At 36.2% G+C, this 23,331-nt stretch overlaps 1 protein-coding gene across 1 annotated transcript in view; it reads right to left on the reverse strand.

The window, feature by feature from the left end:
• Positions 1 to 23,331, reverse strand: part of LOC102684101 (NACHT, LRR and PYD domains-containing protein 3-like) — a 78,614-nt gene that overhangs the window by 9,155 nt on the left and 46,128 nt on the right. The window contains exons 4-9 of the mRNA XM_069184696.1: positions 22,627 to 22,791; positions 21,333 to 21,506; positions 16,979 to 17,152; positions 10,994 to 11,155; positions 7,299 to 7,472; positions 3,704 to 3,750 (exon numbers count right to left, since the gene is read on the reverse strand). Coding sequence (XP_069040797.1) covers positions 3,704 to 3,750; positions 7,299 to 7,472; positions 10,994 to 11,155; positions 16,979 to 17,152; positions 21,333 to 21,506; positions 22,627 to 22,791 — 896 coding nt within the window. The remainder of the gene's footprint in view (positions 1 to 3,703; positions 3,751 to 7,298; positions 7,473 to 10,993; positions 11,156 to 16,978; positions 17,153 to 21,332; positions 21,507 to 22,626; positions 22,792 to 23,331) is intronic.

Below are 23,331 nucleotides of genomic sequence, written 5' to 3' on the forward strand. Positions count from 1 at the left end.
GGAGCCAGAGAGCGCCGATTGGAGACAGCAACAGCCTGCCACTGTTTCTTTGTGCCCGCGGGAGATCTGAATCCACACAGATTGGATGAGTATTCAACATTCTGCATTACAGCTCGAGAATTCAATTGTTACCTCAACCCCAGTTGATATCAATTTAATTCCTATGAGTGATGTACTTGCTTTTGAGTATCTAGTGTAGAAGTTGTAATCCAAGTTCATTTACGAAACGGTATAAATGAATGATATACTGAATGTATGTCCCTCTTGGTATTTGTAACTCTTCGTGATTGAATATAACTTTTGTATTCTGATAACTCTCACTATAAGATCTGTTATGTTTATATGCACATTTTATGCATTAATAAATGTATTCTCGTGTATTAGGATCCGTGTGTGTGCGTTGTTTGAGTTATCCCGCAAGGTTGGTCTTCTTATAGCCATCAAAGAATCATTTTGTGACTTACTGCTACAATTAATAATTGTCCCAGTAAATGCACAAAACCCCTACATTTATTGGTGCCTCGTGAGAGGATGCCTACAAATGATAACGACCCAAAGCACACATCCAAGTCAACCAAGGAATGGATTCAGAAAAGGAAGATCAAACTCTTGGAATGGCCCAGTCCGAGCCCAGACCTCAATCCCATAGGATTGAGGCTGTGCACAGGAGATCCCCTGGCAATTTGAAGGAGCTTGAACTTTTTTGCAAGGAAGACTGGGATAATATTGCGAGGTCCAGGTGTGCAAAGTTGGTAGAGACTTATTCACAAAGACTTACTGCTGTAATAAATGCAAAAGGGGTTTATTATTATTTATTTGGGGGGGGGGGTGCACACTTATGCAACCAGGGTGTTGTAGGTTTTTTAATTTCAATTATTTTTCCTAATAATTATCTATTTGTTTTTCTCTTGAATTTTGTTAGTTGCAAGGTCACATTAAAGATGGAAAAATGACTGACATGATTTATCTTGATTTCTGGATTTACATCACAAAAACCTACAATTTCAATAAGGGTGTGTAGCCTTTTTATATCCACTGTAATAAGATAAATTAATTTATTAATAATAAATAATTATTTCAAACTTCTTGTATTTTGTTCTGGGTCATTTGTTTTTTCATTTTTTTATAACCTTTGTTTTCTTATTAAAACGCCAATTTATGAGACATGATGTTTCAGATGTCAATAACTTTGCAAACAAATGACACAGAGCCTTCAAACCATTATGAAAGGCATTTAAAAGGTTGTGATTTGTGAAAAAGATTTATTTAAACAACATCTAGTATCTGGTTCCATTTTGAGAAACCTTAGCTTGAATAAAGCAGATCCCAGGTGTCAGCAAGTTCATAAAGCTAGGATTACTATTCAAAAGCTACTGTATATATGTAGAACACCTAACCATATAAAGCAGAATAACACAAACTCAATGGGTTCAACCTCTTTTTGATTTGTGGATCTCTTGCTGTATTTTCAGTTTTTACTCAGATAAGAATAAACTACATATGCAATTCTTTTGGCAGGAGGAAAGATTTTTGTTGAGTTCCATCCTCAATAGCTTTTTCGCCACGGCACGCATTATGTTATATCTTTTATGCATCAGTCAAAGCATTCTGAAGTCTATCAAAAATGTAACATAATACTGTGTGTTACGCCCTATCTGTCCTGGATAAAGCAGTTAGAAAATAGATAGACTGGTGGATTTATGCTTCTAAAAACATACCAAAAACATGCAATATGGAAGATATTATTAATAATGCTAATAATGAACATGAACAAGTATGCAAACGTGGATACTGTTAATAGCAGGGGTAAAAACAAGCCCTAAAAGTAAATCATATACATTTTATAATAATATAAACAATATATTAATATTATATATAAATACTAGATAATATAATATTATAATCTAGAATAAGAAAGTGGTATTAAAAGGGCCACTGAAACATGCACTGAAGCATGAGAAAAGATTTGTGTTTAAACACAACCAAAAAGTTATATTTTTAACAAACTGTCCCTTGGGGTATTCAGTGCTTTCTTTGTGCATTGCCTAATCTCACTGGGGGAAGGGTGTGTGGGGGAAGATTTAGTCTTTAGATAAATTGGCACTCTCTGTTCTTGTCTGAGAGGGCTTTGGAACAGTTTACAACCATTTTTTTATGCAACTTTGAACTGCAATGGCAAATGAAACCAATTGTAAATAAAATTTAGTTGTCAATTGAAAATCTTATGATATTTACATTGATGTTTTTATTAATTGTATATATCACAGTATATTAAATATTCACTTGACATTCACAATCACATACTGTAAGTTTACTGAGGAGTATCCAATGTCAAGGAGACGGCCCCATCACGCTCCGGACAGACTGACAAAGCAATTTGGAAGGGTTAACTATCCAGCCATTGCAAACAGGTGCAACTGTAGCAGCCACAAATACATTAAAAAAATTTCCCCTTGATTAGGACATCAGCAAAATTATATTGATTAAAAATCATAACTGTAATAAATTGTCAAGTTTCACTGTCTTGTGTAATAAACATTTATAAAATGTGAAGCTTCTTAATTTTTGAAGTATTCACTGTCAGTAAGTTTCTTATTGCCTTTAAAACCATCATGCTGTATTTACTGTATATATAATACATTTATATGGTATACCCTCAGTTAATTGTATGCTATCGGTTCAGCATATCTGTGGATATAACTTCATGTGATTTGCGAATGTGGCGCATCAGGAATTTAGTCTTGTTCACATTTTAAAACTACAGTACAGGAAAAATATATTTTTCATAATCAAAATTTAAATTAAATTGTTTGCTGATCACTCATTGTTGAAATTTGCATTAAGGCAAAATACAAATTATACATTTTACCTGAAATATATATAATACCTGAAAGAAGCACATTGCATCACAACAAGTCAAAGTATAATAATAAACTATTTTTATATATCAAATTGAGCAAATTTGTTTTTGTAAATAAAAACAGTATTAGTTTAATATGTTACATGATGTAATACACAGTTTAAAATTAATAAAAGCCTAAACAGTATACAATTTAAATTCTAGCATTAGAAAAAGATTGTCCCTTAGCATTGACTAGGATTCAAAGCCAGCCAGCGTTTTCTGGCAATATCCTAACAGGTTCCACAAGACACATTAAGCATTCACTGCTCCACTGGGTGGTTTTACAAAGTAGTGCAGTCCCACAAAAAGTATTTTTTTTAAAAAGGGCAGAATGCTGTGTTAACTTGTAGTTTGCGCGGTGCAATGTGCTGCATCATCCGGTGAGAAATGTGAAGATACATTCCTATAAACATTAAGGGACAATTTACAGACCATTTTAATCAAGCCAGCATTTTTTGGGGGATGGAAGAAAACCTACTTGGATACTTAGGTAATATGCATATTTCACACAGAAGGCACCTCCTACTGGAACACTTCCTATGCTCCCGATAACAAGTATTGCGTTCCACTTATGGCTAATTGCATTGTAATTAAAAGTTTCTACAGTTATTAGTATGTAAATAATGTATGACTTAAACTGTATAGGTGAGAAAGGGGGAACTGAAATAGCATGAAAACTATATTTTTACTCTGTCCTTTTTAGAATCTACAGTATATTCTAAATTAATCACTATTAATTCCACCCTCCTCCTCAGAAACAACTTTTTTGTAGAATGTATTTTGGAGTGTAAGCAGACTTACATTTCTGAGGTTTTGGTCTCAGCCTGTGTTTTCCAACATGGTCTATGCTTTAAGAAAATCGAAGAGAGAAACACTGAATGAATAACCCAGAAATGCATACCTGCTACATATTTTTTGTTAGTTGAAACTGAAAAAGCAACAAAATGTATTACTAATTTCATTTTTAATGTATTAACCATCATTTAACCTTTGATTTTCAAGGAAAAAGGACAAAATAATAATAATAATAATAATAATAATAATAATAATAATAATAATAATAATAATAATAATAAAAAAAAACTTAAAGGTGGCTTCTTAAAGTGCTTTACAGAATGACAACAACAATAAAAAGAATACACAAGATAAAACACAATTACAATACAAAGATGAGACCGTGGATGGTGGTACTAAGTATACAGTAGTAGGGCAGAGGGGTAAAGAATGGAACCAGTTAAGTAAAGGCTCCTCTAAAGAAGAAGGTTTTGAGTCTGGATTTGAAGGAGTTTAGAGAAGGTGACTGTCTGATATCCTTGGTGAGAGAGTTCCAGAGCTTGGGGGCATAACAGGAGATGGTCCTGTCACCCATTGGGGTAGGAGGACAGTTAGGAGACCAGAATTAGAAGAGTGAAAGTTACACGGTGAGGAGTAGGGTGATAATAGTTCAGACAGATACTGAGGTGCCAAGCCATGCAGAGCCTTATAGGTGAGCATGAGGATTTTAAAGTCTATACGGAATTTGACAGGAAGCCAGTGCAAGGACTCCAGGATAGGAGTAATGTGAACACTTGCACAATACCTGGTCAGGGTTTTTCTGCCGAATTTTGGACATACTGCAGTTTGTTCAATGTAGATTTAGATACCCTAGCGAGTAAAGCATTACAGTTGTCAATTCGGGAGAACGCAAATGTGTTGATCAGTTTTTCAGCCACAGTTAGTGATAACATAGGGCATAGTCTAGCGATATTTCTGAGGTGAAAAAAAAGATGTTTTGACAATATGCTGCACATGTGGATCAAATGTTAAGCCAGAATTGAATATCACCCCAAGGTTTTTCAATTTAGACTGAAGCTCAAGTACAGAACCATCTACAGATAGGGTTACAGGACTGGCTTTACGAAGTTGATTTGGGGTGCCAATAAGCATGACTTCAGTCTTGTCACAGTTAAGATGAAAGAAATTTTGAGTCATCCAAGTTTTTATGTCAGAGATGCAACTAGATACAATAGAGACAGCCACATCAGTGTCAGGTTTGGTATGGATGTATATTTGAGTAGCATCATCATAGAAATGATAGGTGAGGACATGTGAAAGCTTAAAAGCTGACCAAGTGGAAACATGTAAATGCTGAAAAGCAAGGGGCCCAGTATTGAGCACCAGACTTAACAAGACCAATTTCAGACCTATACCCATTAAGAGAGACAAAGTTACACCGATCAATGAGGTAAGACTTGAACCATTTGAGAGCAGTGTCAGAAACTCCAAACACAGTCTCAATTAAGAAAAAGTAAAATAAAGAGAAAGTAAAATGTTATGGTCAAAAGCAGCACTTAGATCAAGAAGGATAAGTATAGAAAGAGAACCAGAATCAGAAGCTATTAGGAGATCATTGGTGACTTTGACTAGGGCAGTTTCTGTGCTGTGAAGTTGACTGAAGCCAGATTGGAGAGGTTCGAAAAGGTTATTTGCCATGAGGTGGTTATGTAACTGAAGTGTGACAGCACGTTGTAGAATTTTTGCAAGAAAAGGTAAGTTGGGGATGATTTGAAAATTGTTAAGATTGTCCAGAGCCATGTTACGTTTTTTTGTCATGGGGGTAATGGCAGCAGTTTTGAGGACTGTTGGTACAACGCCAGTGCTCAAGGATTCATTTATAATATTGAGCACAATGGGACAGAGAGAAGAGAAACATGACTGAAATAAAGTGGTGGGAAATGATATGTGTAGTGGAGAGAATGTGATGCCAGATGTGGTCGATCTTGGAGGTAAAGAAATCTAAGAATGTTGCAAAGTTGCGATGAGGCAGGTAATGTGGTGGGGCAGTTTGTCTTTAGCAAACTGTTGATGGTGGAGAAAAGATGTCTGGAGTTGTTGTGATTTTCAATGATGTGAGAGAAGTAGGTGGATTTAGCAGACTCTATAGTAACCGTATATTCAGACAAGTAATCTCTCCAAGCCTGGTCATGTACATTTAGGTCAGAAAGATGTCACCTACGCTCAAGTTTGCAGGAGACTGCCTTCATAAATTGCAGATGGTCATTGTACCAGGGGGTAGGGTTAGAGAAGGATATGGTTCGAGTTTTTTAGAGATCACTTTGAGATCACTTTTAGAGATTGGCCATATACAATTTCTTGTATTAGGAATTTGTTTTAGAGGAGCAAAGGTGTGGAGGGTAGATAAAAGAGCACTGTCAATTAAATGTATTTTGTCCTCTGGAGTGTCAGAGGAAGAGAAACAAGATAAGGAGGATAGAACAGAATTTGCAAACCTTGGCTGATCATTTGATCATGAGTTGCAGAATTTGTAGAGCATGAGGGAGAAGTGTTAGAAACAGTTATTCCAGATTGAAGAGAATAGCTACAGTAAGTGGTCAGAGAGGCCTGGATCAAGGGAAGAGCAGTGGGAGACGAAAGAGTAATTTGCAATGATTAAATCTAGGGTGTGTCCTTTGTTACAGTATGTGTAGGGCTAAAAACAAACTGAGTAAGATCAAAACATCCCAGTAGAGAAAGGAAGTATTTAGCCAGACTGGATGAGCTTGAGTCAATGTGTATATTAAAGTCCCCTAGAATAAGGATCCTTTTCAACTTAAGGCATTAAAATGAGAGTAAATCAGCAAACTCACCTAAAAAGGCTTTGCTTGGTTTGGATGGCCTATAAACTGTGGCAATGATAGTAGATTGGGGGATAGTGACATTTAAAACAAGGCACTCAAAAGAAGAGGGAGGAGGTATAGTAATGGGATTTAAATTGTAAAAAAATTGTAAATAACAATGATGCCCCTGCCTCTGTCTGAGAGATGCAGAAGGTCAAACAAACCATACCCAGGAGGGACTAGCTGGTTAAATATCACATTTTAAACCATGAACCATGTAATTAGTGAATTATCACAATGTTGCATATTTATAATCTATTTTCTGATATAGTTAGCAAAACAGAAGGATAAAATAGAAGGAAAAGTAAACATCAAAAGTGCAAAATAAAATCTGAAATATTTAGATTTCCATGCTGGACAAACATTTTGCACATCATTTGATGTAGAGAAGTTGATGTTACATTCAAATAGCAAAATGTCTACAAACTGAAAAAAAAACCCACAAGCTGACAATATTATTATTAGTCTGGTGGGTAGCTGCTTCAGCATGCCTAGGCTGCAAAGGAACAAGTAATAGGTTTATTCCATACTGAAAAGAGAAAAAAGAAAACACAATGTTTCAGCCATGGAGACTTCTTCAGGAGTGAGAAAGACAGGGCAGTAAGCAAATATTATTAGTAGTACAACTATGCAGTATTATGTTTGTATTACTATTATGTTTGTCTTTCTAGAAAGCAATAAGAAACAAACTTTAAAACAAAGGATGGACACATGAAATATGTTTATATTTCTGAACTTACTGTAATTTCTTCAGTTCACAGTTAGGATCTTCCAAAAGTGCAGAAAGCAGTTTCAATCCTGAATCTCCTGGGTGATTGTAGCTCAGGTTCAGCTCTCTAAGTTTTGAGGAATTTGAGCGGAGCACTGAGGCTAGAGCTTCACAGCCTCTCTCTGTGACTCCACAGAATGATAGCCTACAGAGACAAAATGGCATGGTTTCTTCAGTCTCCCAACTCTGAACATTAGAAAAGAAGCAAACAATAGTCCTTTCACCTATTTCTGCAGACATTGCAATAGTAAAAATATTATTAACAAAATGCAATTAATTTGTCCTTGAACTGTAAATTTTAGATTAAAAAAATTACAGGCTTCTTCAAGAATCTTTTTTCCTTTTCAACCTGAGTTTGACTGCATGACCTTTGCAGATTTAATTTATTTGCATGTACTGAATCTAAACTTTTTCAGCCTTATTACTCAGAGATTGTATATCTCTGACCTTGTTAGGTTTCATAGTATACACCTTTTTACAATGCCAATAACAAAAAGTATTTTTGTTATGGAAAGTAGCACATTATTTAAATTTTCAATTGTTAACTTTGATTATTAACAAAATGAACACCAAAAAACGTGAATTAAATGTTTTCTGTAAGAATTGATCAGTCTATCACTTTGCCTAGGAGCAGGCTGCAAGGACAGTGGCATTGCTGCCCTGATAATACACCCCTCATCCATCAGTGACTGTAGGGAAGGTATTGCCTTTACTTGTATCTTATATAACCAACACCTATGCACTATTGCATTTTTGTCATTGTCTGGCACCTGGAGCTTCTTCTCTCTTGCCTATTGGGACAAAGGCAGCCACGTATCCTACTCTTTTTCGATTGGATCTGGAGAAAAAGATCCCTGGATCTTTTTCCAGGGATCTGGAGGTAGCCTCTCCTACTCTTCTTCTCGAGGAGCCATCAGGTAGCCTGTGTCTTGGCAGCTTGTAATACCAGCCCATCTCCAGTGGCTTTTCAGAGGCCTGACCAATGTCATTGGAGTGTGTGAAAGGCAGAAAAAGACATCTTCTTCCTGAGGACTCTATGTGTTCTCAGGCTTTCCAAGGACTGAGTCAACTCTTCACTGGGAAGAATGTTGAGAATGGTGAAATCTCTTTGCCATGACACATCATGGGTTGTTTGGCCACCTAATTTTCTTGGTAGATCAAATGGTTCTCTATAGTGCTTTATTTCCTCCATGAAAACACTGCTCACACTCAGCCTTGGAAGTTATCCTAGCATCTCTTGCATCTTAACTTCTTCAGGCGTTGAATTTCTGTGGCTCTCTGGCTGAAAGTACTGTATCTTGTGCTTTTTTAATTTATACAACCAGCTTGTAGTACTCTATGGGGAAACTAAGGGAAAATCTTTCCTTGACTCAGTCTTCTACTGGGTGAGTTCCTGCTCTCCAACCTCCCTTTTCAGCTGTCTGGATTTCCAACTCACTGCCCACCTCCTTCATCTGACTTTACAGTGAGTGTTTTCTTTCAGCAGCTGGCTGATCAGCATCTCAGAGGCCATCAGCTTGGCTTCCACATTCTTTTGCTGCTGTTCATCAATCAGCAAAGCATCTCTTTTTTCCCTTGTTTTACAAGACAGTTTTGTGCATTCTTAACACAGGCTATTCACATCAGTCTGAAGACCATAGTTGCACTTTTGTGACATTACCAGCTTGTTGCTCACCCATTTTAGCTCAACCTTACTGAACTGCAACTGGTTGGACTGCGTCTCACTGTAAGATAGGGCTGCTAGGGCAATAGGATCCTATGCAGGACTCAAGACAAGAGAAAGACAAAGCAGACACGCTAGGCAAAAACGAAAACCAGGAGGCAGGTGAGTAGGTCGGAACACAGAGAGACAAGGAGGAAGCAACAATCCAAAAAAACACTAGGCGAAATCGAATCCAGGAAGCAGGCGAGTTGTTCAGAACACGGAAGCACAAACGAGGAAGCAGCAATCCAAATCACAAGGCGAAACCGAAAACGAGAAGCAGGCTAGGAGATCGAAAACCGTAGAGAAGCAAGAGGTAAACGTGCATTAGGGAGCTCGAAGAGAATCCGCAATAGTGAGCGGGGAAGTGAGGAAAAAGGAGAACTAAAATAGAGACGGGAGAGAACGGTGATTGGCGTTTACTTGCGGCGTGAGCTTGTTTTACAGGGTGTGCGCGTGGGAATGCAAGAAGGAAGAGCAGCGCGAGTGGAATGCGTAACACTCACAAGCTGCCATCTTGGACTTCAGGATCTTCTTTTGCTTTGCTGTTGCCTGAAGGACCTTACTCCACTCCTTTAGCTCAGAGGTCAACTTCACACACTGGTGGCAGTTTTTTTTTTCTGTACCTCGATGCTTCTCTCATATGGTCTGAATGCTGAGGTAGCTGGTTTCTAGTTTTAAAATAATGTGTTTTCTGACTGTAGAAAGCATGGTAGAATGTCCTATTTGTCTACAAGTTGCACTTGCAAGAGACATGTTCTTGTAAAACACATATGGGCTTGCATATACAGTATATACAGTAGCTCACTGAAAACGTGGTGACTGGTTGCCCACCTCAGACTTTCAACCCTTTCTCCATGGGGCGGAGACCATTCCTAAGGCTTTGGGGACCACAATTGTTATTTTAGCGGGAAGACTTCCATGTCAGAACACACAGGGTCTAGACAATAGCACCTGTCATGCCCAAACCCCAAGCAGTCTCTTTGAGGAGTCCTAAGAACATTCACATTCATTCAATCAATGATGTGGGGTGCTTCTTTTCTATCCCACTCTCTATTCTGCCTGTAATATAGGGTGTGGTCCCATCGCCTTTAGATTTCTCTGTCCTCCCCAAAGCTACCCAGTCCTGTTCAGATCTCCCACTTTCTGCTGCCCAGAGTCATGGCAACATGTGCTGCCAATAAAGGTTCCAGTCCATTACCAACATGTACTGTAGTGATTTTGATCTTTTCTTCAAAAACAATAAAGAAAAGGAAAATTTCTTTAAAACAAATCCAAAGAGTTATCCCACATTACTTAGATGACTTCAGTCACCAAAAATCTTCTGCTTACAACATTTTACATCAGTCCAGCACCAGATAGTAGTGTGAGTCTCTTTACATACATGTACCAGACTAGTCTAAATGATCTAACCCCCCTATGAAAATGTAGCTTTCAATCCTTCGTAAATTATTTATTTAAAATAGCATCACTATACATTTTAATTCCCTCATTAAAGCTGACCTGTAACAGTTATATTAGTTCTAGCTAGAAACATATATTTTCTTTCACAATATTTATCTTCAGAATTACAGAAATATCTGTATTTCACTATCAGTGAACTGTGAACACTATCAGAGTCTGACATAAGTTCTTTTTCCTGTGTGTTTAGAATTAATCAATTTACAATTGTAGGTATTTACCTAATAAAACTGCATAATTACTTTAACATTATTCATTTATTACATTGCTATTAAACAGCTACAGAATGATAAATTGCATTTAATGTACTGCTGTGTCATCCTTGAGGTCAGTTGTAGCTGGAGATTTGTCAGTTTAAACTGGAAACACCCAAAACATGGATAAGATGTTAAGTTCAACCAATATCCAGCTAACTTTTCAATATCCAATTTAAAATAAAAACCTGCAGACATATCATCCCTCTAAAACCAGGCGTAAACAGCTCTGTTTTTTTTGTTACTCACCCCAATCTTTCTATTTTACTTATTCCAGTGCAGAGCAGGTTCACTCCTGAATCCTCTAGGCAATTGTCTCTCAATTCCATCTCTCTCATCTTTGAGTGACCCAAATGCAAAGCGGAAGCCAGATCACTACAGATGTCCTTTGTAAAATTACAGTTTTCAAGGCTGTAAAGACGATATTATATAGTATTGTCATTCATTTTGCATTTTATGGTATTTTAAAGATATATTTAATCAGAAAAAAGCATCATTATGAACCTTATGTGCTACACTTCTCCATTCTCTACCATATACAGTTTTACATGTAATGACGTAAATGATTGATTCTAAATGAAAGAAATAACTATTAAAAAGTTAAGTCGTTTGCTATTAAAGATATCCATAAAGGTTCGTATAAACTCCTGTTTCACTGGTCAAAGTCAGAACTGACAAGAACTCAAATGTCTGCAGTAAAGTATCTGGAATGATAAAAAAAATTAATCAGCTATTACAGGAAATGTTTAATTCAACTTATTGCTGCTAAAGGTGGTGCCACAAGTTACAGAATTAAGTATTCAATAGCTAATTCCTTTTTCAATGATATTGAATGCTGGCTCGTTTTTTTAAATAATGACACTAGAGTTTTTGTGTTATTTGGCAAATGCGGTTGTTTGTGTCTACTATAGGTCTAGGTCTAGGTGAAGTGCAAATATGTATGGCTAAGTATGGTAAACCATAAAATCTTAAGGTGGTGTACTTTTTCATCACTCTGTATCTAGCTGGAGTTCCAGAGTAGAAATTAAACTTATAAAATTTATAATTCATAAAATGAAATATACAAAATACAAAATCTAATTCTTTAAATTTATACAGTGGGTATAGAAAGTTACCACCCCATTTCAAAATTTGTACCTTTTGTTGTATGACACTATGAAAATAAAAACAAATTAAATTTGGCTTGTTCCATTTTTATTTACACACAGTAACCCACATTAGCCAAGTGAAAATACAATTCTAAAATATTCTGAAAATTAATATTAAAACAGTAAAATACCTTATTTGGATAAGTGAACACCCTCCTTACAATTGCATTTGTAAACTTGCTCAGGTATAACCAATCACCTTACAGATCACACAACAAACTAATTGGCTCCCACATGTGATCAATTTTGGTAATTTTGATTAGTTCAGAATAAAAACAGATATTTCTAGAGGATTCCACTATTTGGAAGTGCATTTCAAAGCACATAATCCACTATGGGCGGAAAGGTGCTTTCAAAAGAACTTTGAGATAAAGTTGTGAAAAGGCACAAGTCAGGAGATGGATATGAAAAGATTTAAGAGGCTTTAAGTATCCCATGGAGCAAGTCAAGACCATCATTGAGAAGTGGAAGCGTATGGCACCACCCAGACCTTGCCTAAATTAGGCTGTTCCTCCAAACTGGATGACTGAGCAAGAAGGAGATCAGAGAGGCTACCAAGAGGCTGATGGCAACTTTGAATGAGCTACAGGCCTTTATGGCAAAGACTGGTCATTGTGTGCATGTGACAACAATATCAGCAGCACTCCACAAATCTGGCCCGTATGGGAGGGTGGCAAGAAATAAAACCCTCTTTAAAAAAAGCCTCATCAAGTCTTGTTTATGTTTTGCTAAAAGCACCTTAAAGATGATGTGGTCAGATAAGACCAAAATTGAACTTTTTGGCCAGAATGCAAAATGATACATCTGGCGAAAACCCAATACATCTTACCATCCAAAGAACACCATTCCTACAGTACAGCACAGTAGTGGCAGCATCCTGTTGTGGGGGTGTTTCTCTTCAGCTGGGACTGGGGCACTTGTCAAGACAGAAGGGAAGATGGATGGTGCAAAATACAGGCTAATTCTTGAAGAAAGCCTGCAGCCCTCAGCCAGGAAGTTGTAAACGGGAAGATGGTCACCTTTCAACATGACAATGACCCAAAGCACACCGCCAAAGCAACCGTACAGTAGCTGAAGGACAGGAAGGTGAATGTCATTGAGTGGCCTAGTCAGAGCCCCAACCTAAATCCCATTGAAAATCTTTGGAATTACTTAGAGAGGGCAGTCCATCAATGGTCACCATGCAGCTTGACTGAGCTTGAACAATTCTTTAAGGAGGAATGGGCAAAAAGTCCTCCCTCTAGGTGTCCAAAGTTGGAAGAGATGTATCCAAACAGACTCAAGGCTGTAATTCAAGCAAAAGGTGCTTCCACCAAGTATTAACTCAAGAGGGTGTTCTCTTATCCAACCCAGTTATTCTACTTTTTTTTCAAGTGGTGGAGTGGTGGCTCTATGGCTCTGTGGCTAAGGATGTGCACGCATGGCTGGAAGGTAGCTGGTTTGTATTCCATGGCTGGCAGAGGAATCCTACTCCATTGAGCCCCTGAGCAAGGCCCTTAACCCCAACTGCTCCAGGAGCACTGTATAAATCTCTGACCAAGCTTCTCTCTGCCTGTGTGTCTCATGGAGAGCACATTGGGTTATGTGAAAAGACAACTTCCTAATGCACTGTCCTAATGGCACCTTTTTTACAATATAGTGTCCCTGTTGCTATACTGGGGCATTAGGACCCACACAGACAGCATGGGGAGCGCTCCCCTACTGGTACCAGTTACACCACTTCCAGCAGCAATCTGAGCTTTTCCAGGAGTCTCCCATCCAGGTCTTGACCAGACTCACACCTGTTGGGCTTCTCTTCATGAGACACACAGACATGGAGAGCAAGTTTCGAGTGGTGCATACCTCAACAATATAACAGCAAATTTTAATATTAACAATTTAAATATACTGACCTAAATAGACAAAGGGTTAGGATCTAAGGATCTTCGCCTGTGGCTGGAAGGTTGCCAGTTTGAATCCCACGGCCAGCAGAGGAATCCTACTCCGTTGGGCCCCTGAGCAAGGTCCTTAACCCCAACTGCTCCAGGGCCACCATATAAATGGTTGACCCTGCGCTCTGACCCCAAGCTTCTCTCTCTATGTGTCAGTGTCTCATGGAGAGCAAGTTGGGGCATGCGAAAAAGACAAATTCCTAATACAAGAAATTGTATATGGCCAATCAAGTGATCTCTCTTAAGTGTACTATACAAATATACTACATATACAATGTGAGCACTTGTATCAGCTACAATGCAATTTATAGTATACAACAAAGTCACTCAAAAATGTGTTTGTTATTTCACTTAGAATTAAGTGTTATTAAAGATTTCTAATAATCTTTGTTCGCCTTAACCAAACAACCTGGTTCTTCTTTCTAACTGCACAAGAATATAGCCATAGAGGACCCTTCTTTGTGATCTCAGCCTTAGAATGGTGTTTGTGTGTGGGAAAGTGAGGGAGATGAGTCTGTCCTCTGCATAACAAGAATTGAAGACCCGGTATTCCCCATAATGGATGTCCACTGCTGGTGCCATAGGAATATCTGGACCTGATCTTAATGTTACAGGGCATGGTCAACCATCCAAAGGAAGATCCACCATTTGGATATCTATAGGATATCAGAACCAAGCCCAATAACATCTCAGCCAATCACCAACTTGTGATGTTGCCCCATATAAACCCAGTTTATTTTCGCTGGTTGACTACTGACTCCCCAGTCTCTCTCCCTCTAAATAGGCAATCTTGACTTTTCCAACCAAGTGACTGCAAGTAGTCTGAGTCAGGACTTGAAACTTTTTTCCAAGTAGCCAGGCCAAGACAGTCAGTAAATTATAGAATTCTACCCAAAATACCTCTGAAACAATAAATCTTGGGTTTGCAAACCCACTGTTATTTCCACCTGATCAACTAAATTATGAAGTTGGATTCTTTCTTTTAATTGACTTCTGGAATATCCAAGCATGTTCTGAACAAAGCTAAAGCCAGGAAGAACCCTGCCGCCAGACTCCAAAAAGGTTAACTGTGTACAGAATGTTTTTAAAGACTGAAGTGAACAAAATGCTATGTTAAGGCCAATGGACGTTGCTAGATAAGTTCCTGGGCAATTTCTCTCTCTCCTCTGTCTGCATTGGTACCCTCCCAACGTAGAGCAGTGCAAACTGCCATGGACCAATCCACCAGCTCAGTTTTACAAGCACAAAGTTTAAACTCATCAAGGATGTTTGGACAGTAAATCTTAAACCTTTTTTTTAACTTATTTTTTTCACATTATAATACTCCAGAGTTGAACTATTTTTGCAAATGCATGTTTGATGTTTAGATCATGATAGTAAATGCATGTGTCTGAGAATATAAATGTGATTTAGGTATATGAGACTGATAAAACCTACAAATTAGACTATAACACCTTATAGTCTATGTGTATTTTAACTCTGAAATTAACTCTAATATTTCTAATCCTTGACTAAACAATTAACATTCCATGTTCATCACATATATATATATATATTAAATTTGCTGTTTTTGATGCATGTTTTGGTTATATCAATAAATTATGTATTGTGTATTTAGAATCTGTGTGTGGGACTGTAGGTTATTATGTTTGTTCAGTTCCTAAAAGTCATCAAGAACTCTTGGAAATTACTGTTACAATTTCAGATATACAGTAGCACAAATTACAGCAAATTAAAAACCCCATCACTTATATTTTTAACTTATTTACAGTATTTGCTTGTAAATAGTACGTTTTAAAAACCCCAATGTATAATATATATTATAGTATTAAAATAAAAAATTAACATGTTTTCCAAGTATTGTTTATTCACAATTACTAATAATTCTATACAGTATTATCAGTATTATCTCATACAGTATTGTTATGTCTCATGTGCTCAGTTGTGGTAGTAATGTAGTAACAACATCCTGTCTAAACAATGTAATCATTGTATTTAAAAAAAAATGTTTTTCACTAGTATGCATACCGTATGATTAGCGCAGGAAAGCTTTAAATAGTAAATAAATATTTAATGCTGTTCCAATTTGTCTGACAACTACATGCAGCTGCAGTACTTTAAGGATTCTCTGTGCCACATGGCATTTTTAAAGTGTAGTGCAGTCCTGCATCAGATTATTCAAAAACATTAAAAATTGATGCTGCTGTGTACCTACCGATACCTTGCACATTCTAGATGGCTAATTTTGCAGATTGGACTTGGATCAATTTTAATTATTGTTAAGACTTCTTATAGACAACTTAAATTGAATTGAGACACTTACAACACGTACAACAGTGGGCTTGTTTTATTATTAAAACGTCTGACCTCCTCTCCACCCTACTCTGCTCTTCCTTACTTATTTCTACCTCACAGTGTAGTAATAACCTTCTGGTATGTTTGTTTCTAAAGATTTGTTGACCAGTCATACTTTGGCACAGTTATACTACAATCTATTTTTCAATGATGTCACTAATTTTTCCTCCTTCTTTTGGTGATATGGGCTTTTGTATTTTGTATGAAAAAGGCTTTGCATGCATTAAAGCATTAATGATTTAAACATGGACTAGTAAGAAACAATTCGAAAGAAATGGACATTCCATAATGACCATGATCCAAAGCATATATCCAAAATCACAAAAACATCCAGTAGTTCACTCACACAAAGTGCATACAAAATAAATATTCTCAACCTATTTTAATCTCCAGACCTAATCTAATAAAAATCTGTAGTTTCAACTTGACAAAGCAGTACATAAGATGATACAAAAGGGTTTGAAGGCACTAGAAGTGCAAAAACCTCAAAGCACACTAGAGGAAATTGTTTAAGTGATATGTCTACCAGAGGATAATTAACAAAATACTAACAAGAAAGATGTGATAAATCTCACCCTTGTATTTCCTGAGTTTATGACAACATTGTAAACAATTTGCTCTGTGCATTTAAGATTCATGTATGACATTTGTTTATTCTTTCAGTTGGATACACTCTGCAATCCATATATCCTTCAATAACGTTACTGAGTACTGTCCATGTATTATCAGGGATAATAAATCTGGCAGGCACATTACTTGTGATAAAGCCCTTCAACACTCTTATTTCTTTTCATACTCACCTCAGTTTTTCAAGTTTACAGTAGGGATTCGCCAGTGCATCACAGAGCATTTTCATTCCTGAATCCTCTAAGTTGTTGTTACTCAAATCCAGCTCTTTCAGGTGTGAAGAGTTTATACTGAGAGCCAAGGCCAGAGCCTCACAACACCCCTTTGTGAGATTGCATCTTTCCAACCTGTACAGTAAATTATGACATGTCAGAACAGTAATATATTTTCAAGACAACATAATTCATCCATCTATTTTCTAACTACTTTATCCAATACAAGCTCACAGGGTAGCCAGAGACTATCCTAGCAAGCAACGTGCACAAGTGGGATACATACTGTATGAGATGGCCGTCTATCATAGGGCATATACAGACACAAGTACACATACACTCACATCAAGGTCTATTTTTCCAGAATCTAATTAACAAAGCAGACAACAAAATACATAAAACAATAAAAATAACAGACCATGTGGCATGTGCTTGTTATGCATTTATTGATATTAATGATCTTTGCAAATGATCATCAGAAATAAAGTTTAAATGACCATGTTAAATCTTTCCTACAATAACAACAACAACAAGTGCTCATGGGAAATGTAGTTAAAACAAGGACATCAAAAGTTCTTCAAAATAACTGCAGCAAGTGACTGAGTTAAAAAAAATAGAATATATGGAGTGGAAGGAAATTAAAATGGTTAAGTAAAGAAAGTAAAGGAAGAGAAAGAGATGTATTAAGGAAATGAAAAAGAGGCGTATTAAGGAAGAGAAAAAAGTATTATAAATAAAGATGTCTTCAGATGTTGGGGGGTAGTGGAGGGAGAAAAATAGATGCAAAAAATGTTTATGAAGTAGGTTGATTACTGTTGTGTAACGTTTTTCAGTATCCACTACCAGCTATATAAATATATTTTATTCATAAATAACTTATTTTATAGTTATTATACTTCAGTTATTTTTATTTTCATCTTATACAATTCCCCTTTAGTTATATGACTCCATATGAATATGAATATTCTATATTAAGTGGATTTAAAGAACTAGTACAACAGATTAAATTAAGCAGTTCAGGTTGGTGGCTGCATCAGCATGCAGCACCTATTACATGTTCTCTTGCAGATTAAATTAAGATACTGTTGGACTAACGTCTAATCCACTACAAGTGCCACATATCAATCTTCTTTGGGTAGTGAAAAGGTAAATTCAGAATGACAAATAATACCACCAGACTATTGCAGGGCACACACAGACACAAATACACACTCTTACACCAGGGCCTGTTTCTCCTCAGAAGCAAATTAGCCTACCAGTATCCTTTTGGACCTTTTTATCTTATCCTTTTGAAACCTATGGTGAGAACATATACTCCACACAGATAGCACCCCATGTTCAGAACTGAATACATAGATCTACAAGGCAGGAATGCTAATGGCGGTACCACCATGCTGCAGTTACTATTAAAGTATCAGAAATAATATGACAACATGACAAATTTAAAATACAACATGTATTTTTTTAATTACTTTCAAATGAACACAGAGACAATGTTGTGGAAAGGCACAGATCACAGAATGGTTAGTAAAGTTTCAAATCCCTTGAATATCCCTTGCAAAATGGTCAATTAAGAAGTGGAAGTTGTAAAGGGTCACCAAGACCTTGCTCAGATCAAGTCATTCCTATAAATGTGATGGCTGATCTAAAAGGACACTGATCAGCGAGGTTATCAAGATGCTAATGGCAACTTTGAAAGATCTGGTCAAATCTTTGACTGGTCAAAGCATGCCATGGAAATATCCTAAGCACAAATCTGGCCTCTATGGCAGGAATGCAAGTAGGAAGCCATTACTGAAAAAAAGCAACAAAGCAATTAAGTGATACTGCATACATTACTCTTGGTAAGAGATTTACTCTTGGTACAAACCCAATGCAGCACATCACCCAAAGAATGCCATGCCTACTATGAAGCATGATGGTGGAAGTATCATTTTGAGGGGATGTTTCTCACTGGCAGGGACTGGGGCAATTATCAGGATAGAAGGGAAAGTGGAGCAAAATAAAGAAAAGGCCTTGAGAAATACCTGTGCCCTCAGCAAGAAAGCTGAATCTGGGACAAAATTTCACCTTTTACATGCCAATGACCTGAAGCAAACTTACAAAGTTACACTAGAGTGACTAAAGAATAAAAATGAAAATGTTCTTGTGTCAGAGTAACAGCCAAAATCTAACTGAAAGGTTGTGAAAGGTTGTGACATGACTTGAATGAATGGCTGACCATCAAAGCTCCCCAAGAAACAATTTTGTATTGAAAATGGTCACAAATTGTCACATTTAGGTGTGCAAGGTAAAGACCTATCCCAACAAAATCACAGCTATACATGTTTCCATGAAGTTACTCAAGGGCTCATTGAAACTCATTCAATTATGCTATTTCAGTTTCACATTTTACTGTATATATTTTCTAAATCAAAATATTTTTTCCCTTAAATGTGTAAAGTATGTTATGTAGCTAATAGGAAAAGAAATCTTCAAAAATACAAGAATCTCTGAGGCACTGACACAACAAAAGGTAAAACATTCAAGGGGGTGTAGACTTTCTATAAGCATGTACTGTAGATGTTATTATATGTAGATAATTGTAATATACTGATACAAAATGTATATTTATGATTGGGTTGTAACATCTTCAACATTTGCAGTTCTTTTTTTTTACTTGTATATTATCATTGTTTTATAAACATACAAAAATATTCAAAAATAATAATGCATCATAATACTTAAACTATTACAAATATACATGAGTATAAGGTCTGCTACTTTTAATTCTTTTCCATTTTGACAGAGGGTATAGTGCTAGGGAGAAAAGATTGTTTAGACAAAAGATATAACTAATAATAATATAACTAAAAAAACTTAAAATCAATATTATTAGGTAGTATAAATAATGTTCCTCTCCCAGTATCTCTCAAAGGCCTCCTTATGGAGCCTTAACTGATTTTTCATTTCATAAGTCTCTGAAACAACAGCAATCCAGTTTTCTTTGGTTCAGGGATCTGTTTGTAACCATTTACATGTTATATTGCTGCTGCTGCTCAAACTTCTTTAAGCAGGTACTTATCTCCTCCCTCAACCTTGTCAGGCAGATTATCCAGATTAAGGACTAAACAAGATTTTGGTATTTCTAAACATAATATATCTTCAAACAAACAGGATTGAATTCTCGGACGGTGCAAAAACAGTACTGTATACTGTATATGGCAATGCCCTGCTTCCCTATTACCACAATGTGGCAAACCACATACACAATTTTATTTTGGGGGTTTTCCAGCAAAACTCCCAACATCTTTTTGAATGTTCTTCCTGTCCTTGCAAGTGATGGTAATCTTTAGTTCTTCTTCCCATTTTTTTAAAATAGTCTGTTGTTTCTTTTCTAGAGCTCATTATACCTTGATACGGTGTTGATACTGTTTTACAAGTGCCCTTCTCTTAAGCCAGGATACAAATCTGTATAATTTGATTTAGTTAAACATTTGAATCATGTTCCTTGATCTCTTTCAGAAAGTACTGAAACATGTGTAGATTTTAGAAAAAAAGTACATGTCCTTAAGGGGCTGAAAATTTAAAATATTTCCCTTTTCCATTATTGTACAGAATGAGTTAATTCCTCTGGGAGAACTCTCGGCAGAAATGCTGGATTCCATTTATTGTGGAATTCTCAGACTAAGCTTGTTCTCACCTAGTTTGGTTATGTGTCCTTAGAATAAGGAGATAGATTTGCAGTCACTTGTGGGCATCCATGCTGTATAAAGGATAATTTAGCACTGAGCAGTATTTTTTTATTTAGGATGCTGGGTGTATTTTCTCTTTTTGACCCGTTTAGGTGTTGCTCAGTGTTTCAGATTACTGGGCTAGCATTCTGGGTTTCTCAGAGTATAAAACATAGACTTCTGGAATACATAGTTTTGTACATATGTTTTTCATGTTATGTTTATCTAATTCCATATGTTGTACATATTTTGTTCAATGGTTTGTAGTGGTTATTTGTATTTTATTTTCAATAAATGTTTGTTTTCTCCAGGTTTATTTTTATTACTATTTCACCAGCATATTACCACAGAATAAAATGGTCTGACATGCTGTTTCTCATGTGCATTGAATTATGTGTACCACTTGAGTGTATTTGCATTATATTTAAAAGATCTACAGTATATTTTCCTGACTTCCCTAATTACCATTACAATTTTGAGACATTCTGAATTGTAAAATTCAAATTGTCAATTCTTGATTAAAAAAAGAAACACCTTTGAAGGTTACAGGATTTAATTCCACTCAAACTTAATTTCTTCTACTATAATCCTGACAAACTCACCTCAGTTTCTCCAGTTTGCAATTTTGATCCTTCAGTCCAGCAGAGAGAAGGTTCCCACCTGAGTCTTCCAGGTTATTATTACTCAGGTCTAACTCTATCAAGTCTGAAGTATTTGATCTGAGAGCTGAGGACAGAATTTCACATATATCCTTGTTCAGATTACAGCGTTCAAGCCTGTATAATGAAAAAGTTGTATTAGAAAAAAATATTTCAAATATCTACATAAAATACTTTTGAAGAATAATGTGGAGTAGTTTCTTGAAGTGATGGAGACTTCCTCATGATTTTTCGGATCATTTTTTTATTTGGTTATTTTTAAACTGAGTACAGTACATTTGATATTTTGGATTGTCTGTTTTTTACAAATTTTAATTAAAATATTCTTTCAAGTTCATATTTTGTCACCATTTGATAAGACTAATGAAATGACATTTAATATTCAGCAAATTTACTATTCCTGAATAGTTACTGAACTATTACTTTATTCTCATTTATTATTTAGAACAGGTTTTGGCCTTCTTTCCCACTGTACAATCTTCAATATTCAATATGTACTGCTCAATTAACCATCATTACTAGTGGATTCCATTATTTTAAACATGGATATTAGTTGAAATAATGGAACACACAAAACCAAACAGAACAAAGAATCATGATATGTTTTCAGTATAAATTGTCACACTGTGTCAGAATGAAAACCCCAAGCACTAACTCTCTTCTATCACTGTTGACAAATATCCCCTTCTGTGGGATATTCTCGTGTAGCTGTAGTTATTTTAAGTGTTCTGCTACCTCAGCTCCTTTTCTACAGAAGAAGTTGATTCCATCCCTCAGATGTCAGTCTTACTTCTAAATAACATCTAACTTTTAATATAATCTCTTGGCTGTCAGCATTACCCCTGAATGATTTCTGACCAAGAGGGTCATTTTCATGTAGATGACAAGTTACAGTCATTGCAGTGTATAAGATGTATAGATTAGTTTTTGCTGCAATTTAGCATGTTGTAGGTAATGCAGTCCGAAATTACAGATGGATCAGCCAGGTACAACAGGCCCATTTCCAGAATAAAGTTCTTTACAGAAATGAATTCCTGTTTTCAGGACATTTATTAGATAAATTAGTTTGCAATGATCAGAACATATATATATATTATTACATAGATAAGAATGATTTATTTAATACTTAGTAATAAATAATGGTTGGTACTGAGCTTTCAGGATGGGAAAATGTATTCAATAGTTTGTAGCAAGCACCTTGATACTAACTGTTCTCTTATATCACTGACATACTCACTTAAGTTTTTCTAATTTACAGTTTGGATCCTTCAGTCCAGTAGAGAAGAGTGTCACTCCAGAATCCCCTAGGTCATTATTACTCATGTCTAGCTCTTTCAGGTAGGAGCTGAAAGTTGAAGTCAGTATTTCACAGCATTCCTGGGAGAGATTGCAGGCATCCAGTCTGCAAAATAAATTAGTTAAAAAATCATTTTTTTATAAGGAAGGCAGTCCTTTAGTGTACCACATAAGAAAAAAATAAGATTATGCAGTCCATCAGTAGACCATGCTATTTTTAGGAGTTGTGCATGGATAATGAAAATATAACAGTTTTTCTCCACTTCCAATCCCTAAAAAGTAAATCAATCAGGCCTCACTTCTCTGTATGTCTGCCACTACAGGTGAACTAAAATTACTGTAGATCTCTCCGTACTCATATAGCATATGCCTTAATTTCTGGAAGCTGTATGAATTTTCCTGTACTTGTGAAAAGCATCTACACTGAAGTTTGTCCCAGACACATTCAGAAAATCCATGGAATCAATATTTAATGTACTGCTACAAAATGGTGGATGGGGATGGAATCACACCATCAAAAGATTACATGTGTTCAATGTCATTGAAGCAGGTACATTTCCTACACTTTTTGGAAAACTAAAGATGGAAATCTTATTAGGTCGCAGAAAAGGTCACTACCTATACTGCCACCATATAAATAATAATA

Source organism: Lepisosteus oculatus, chromosome 27 (genome assembly GCF_040954835.1).
Source record: "Lepisosteus oculatus isolate fLepOcu1 chromosome 27, fLepOcu1.hap2, whole genome shotgun sequence".
NCBI lineage: Eukaryota > Metazoa > Chordata > Actinopteri > Semionotiformes > Lepisosteidae > Lepisosteus > Lepisosteus oculatus.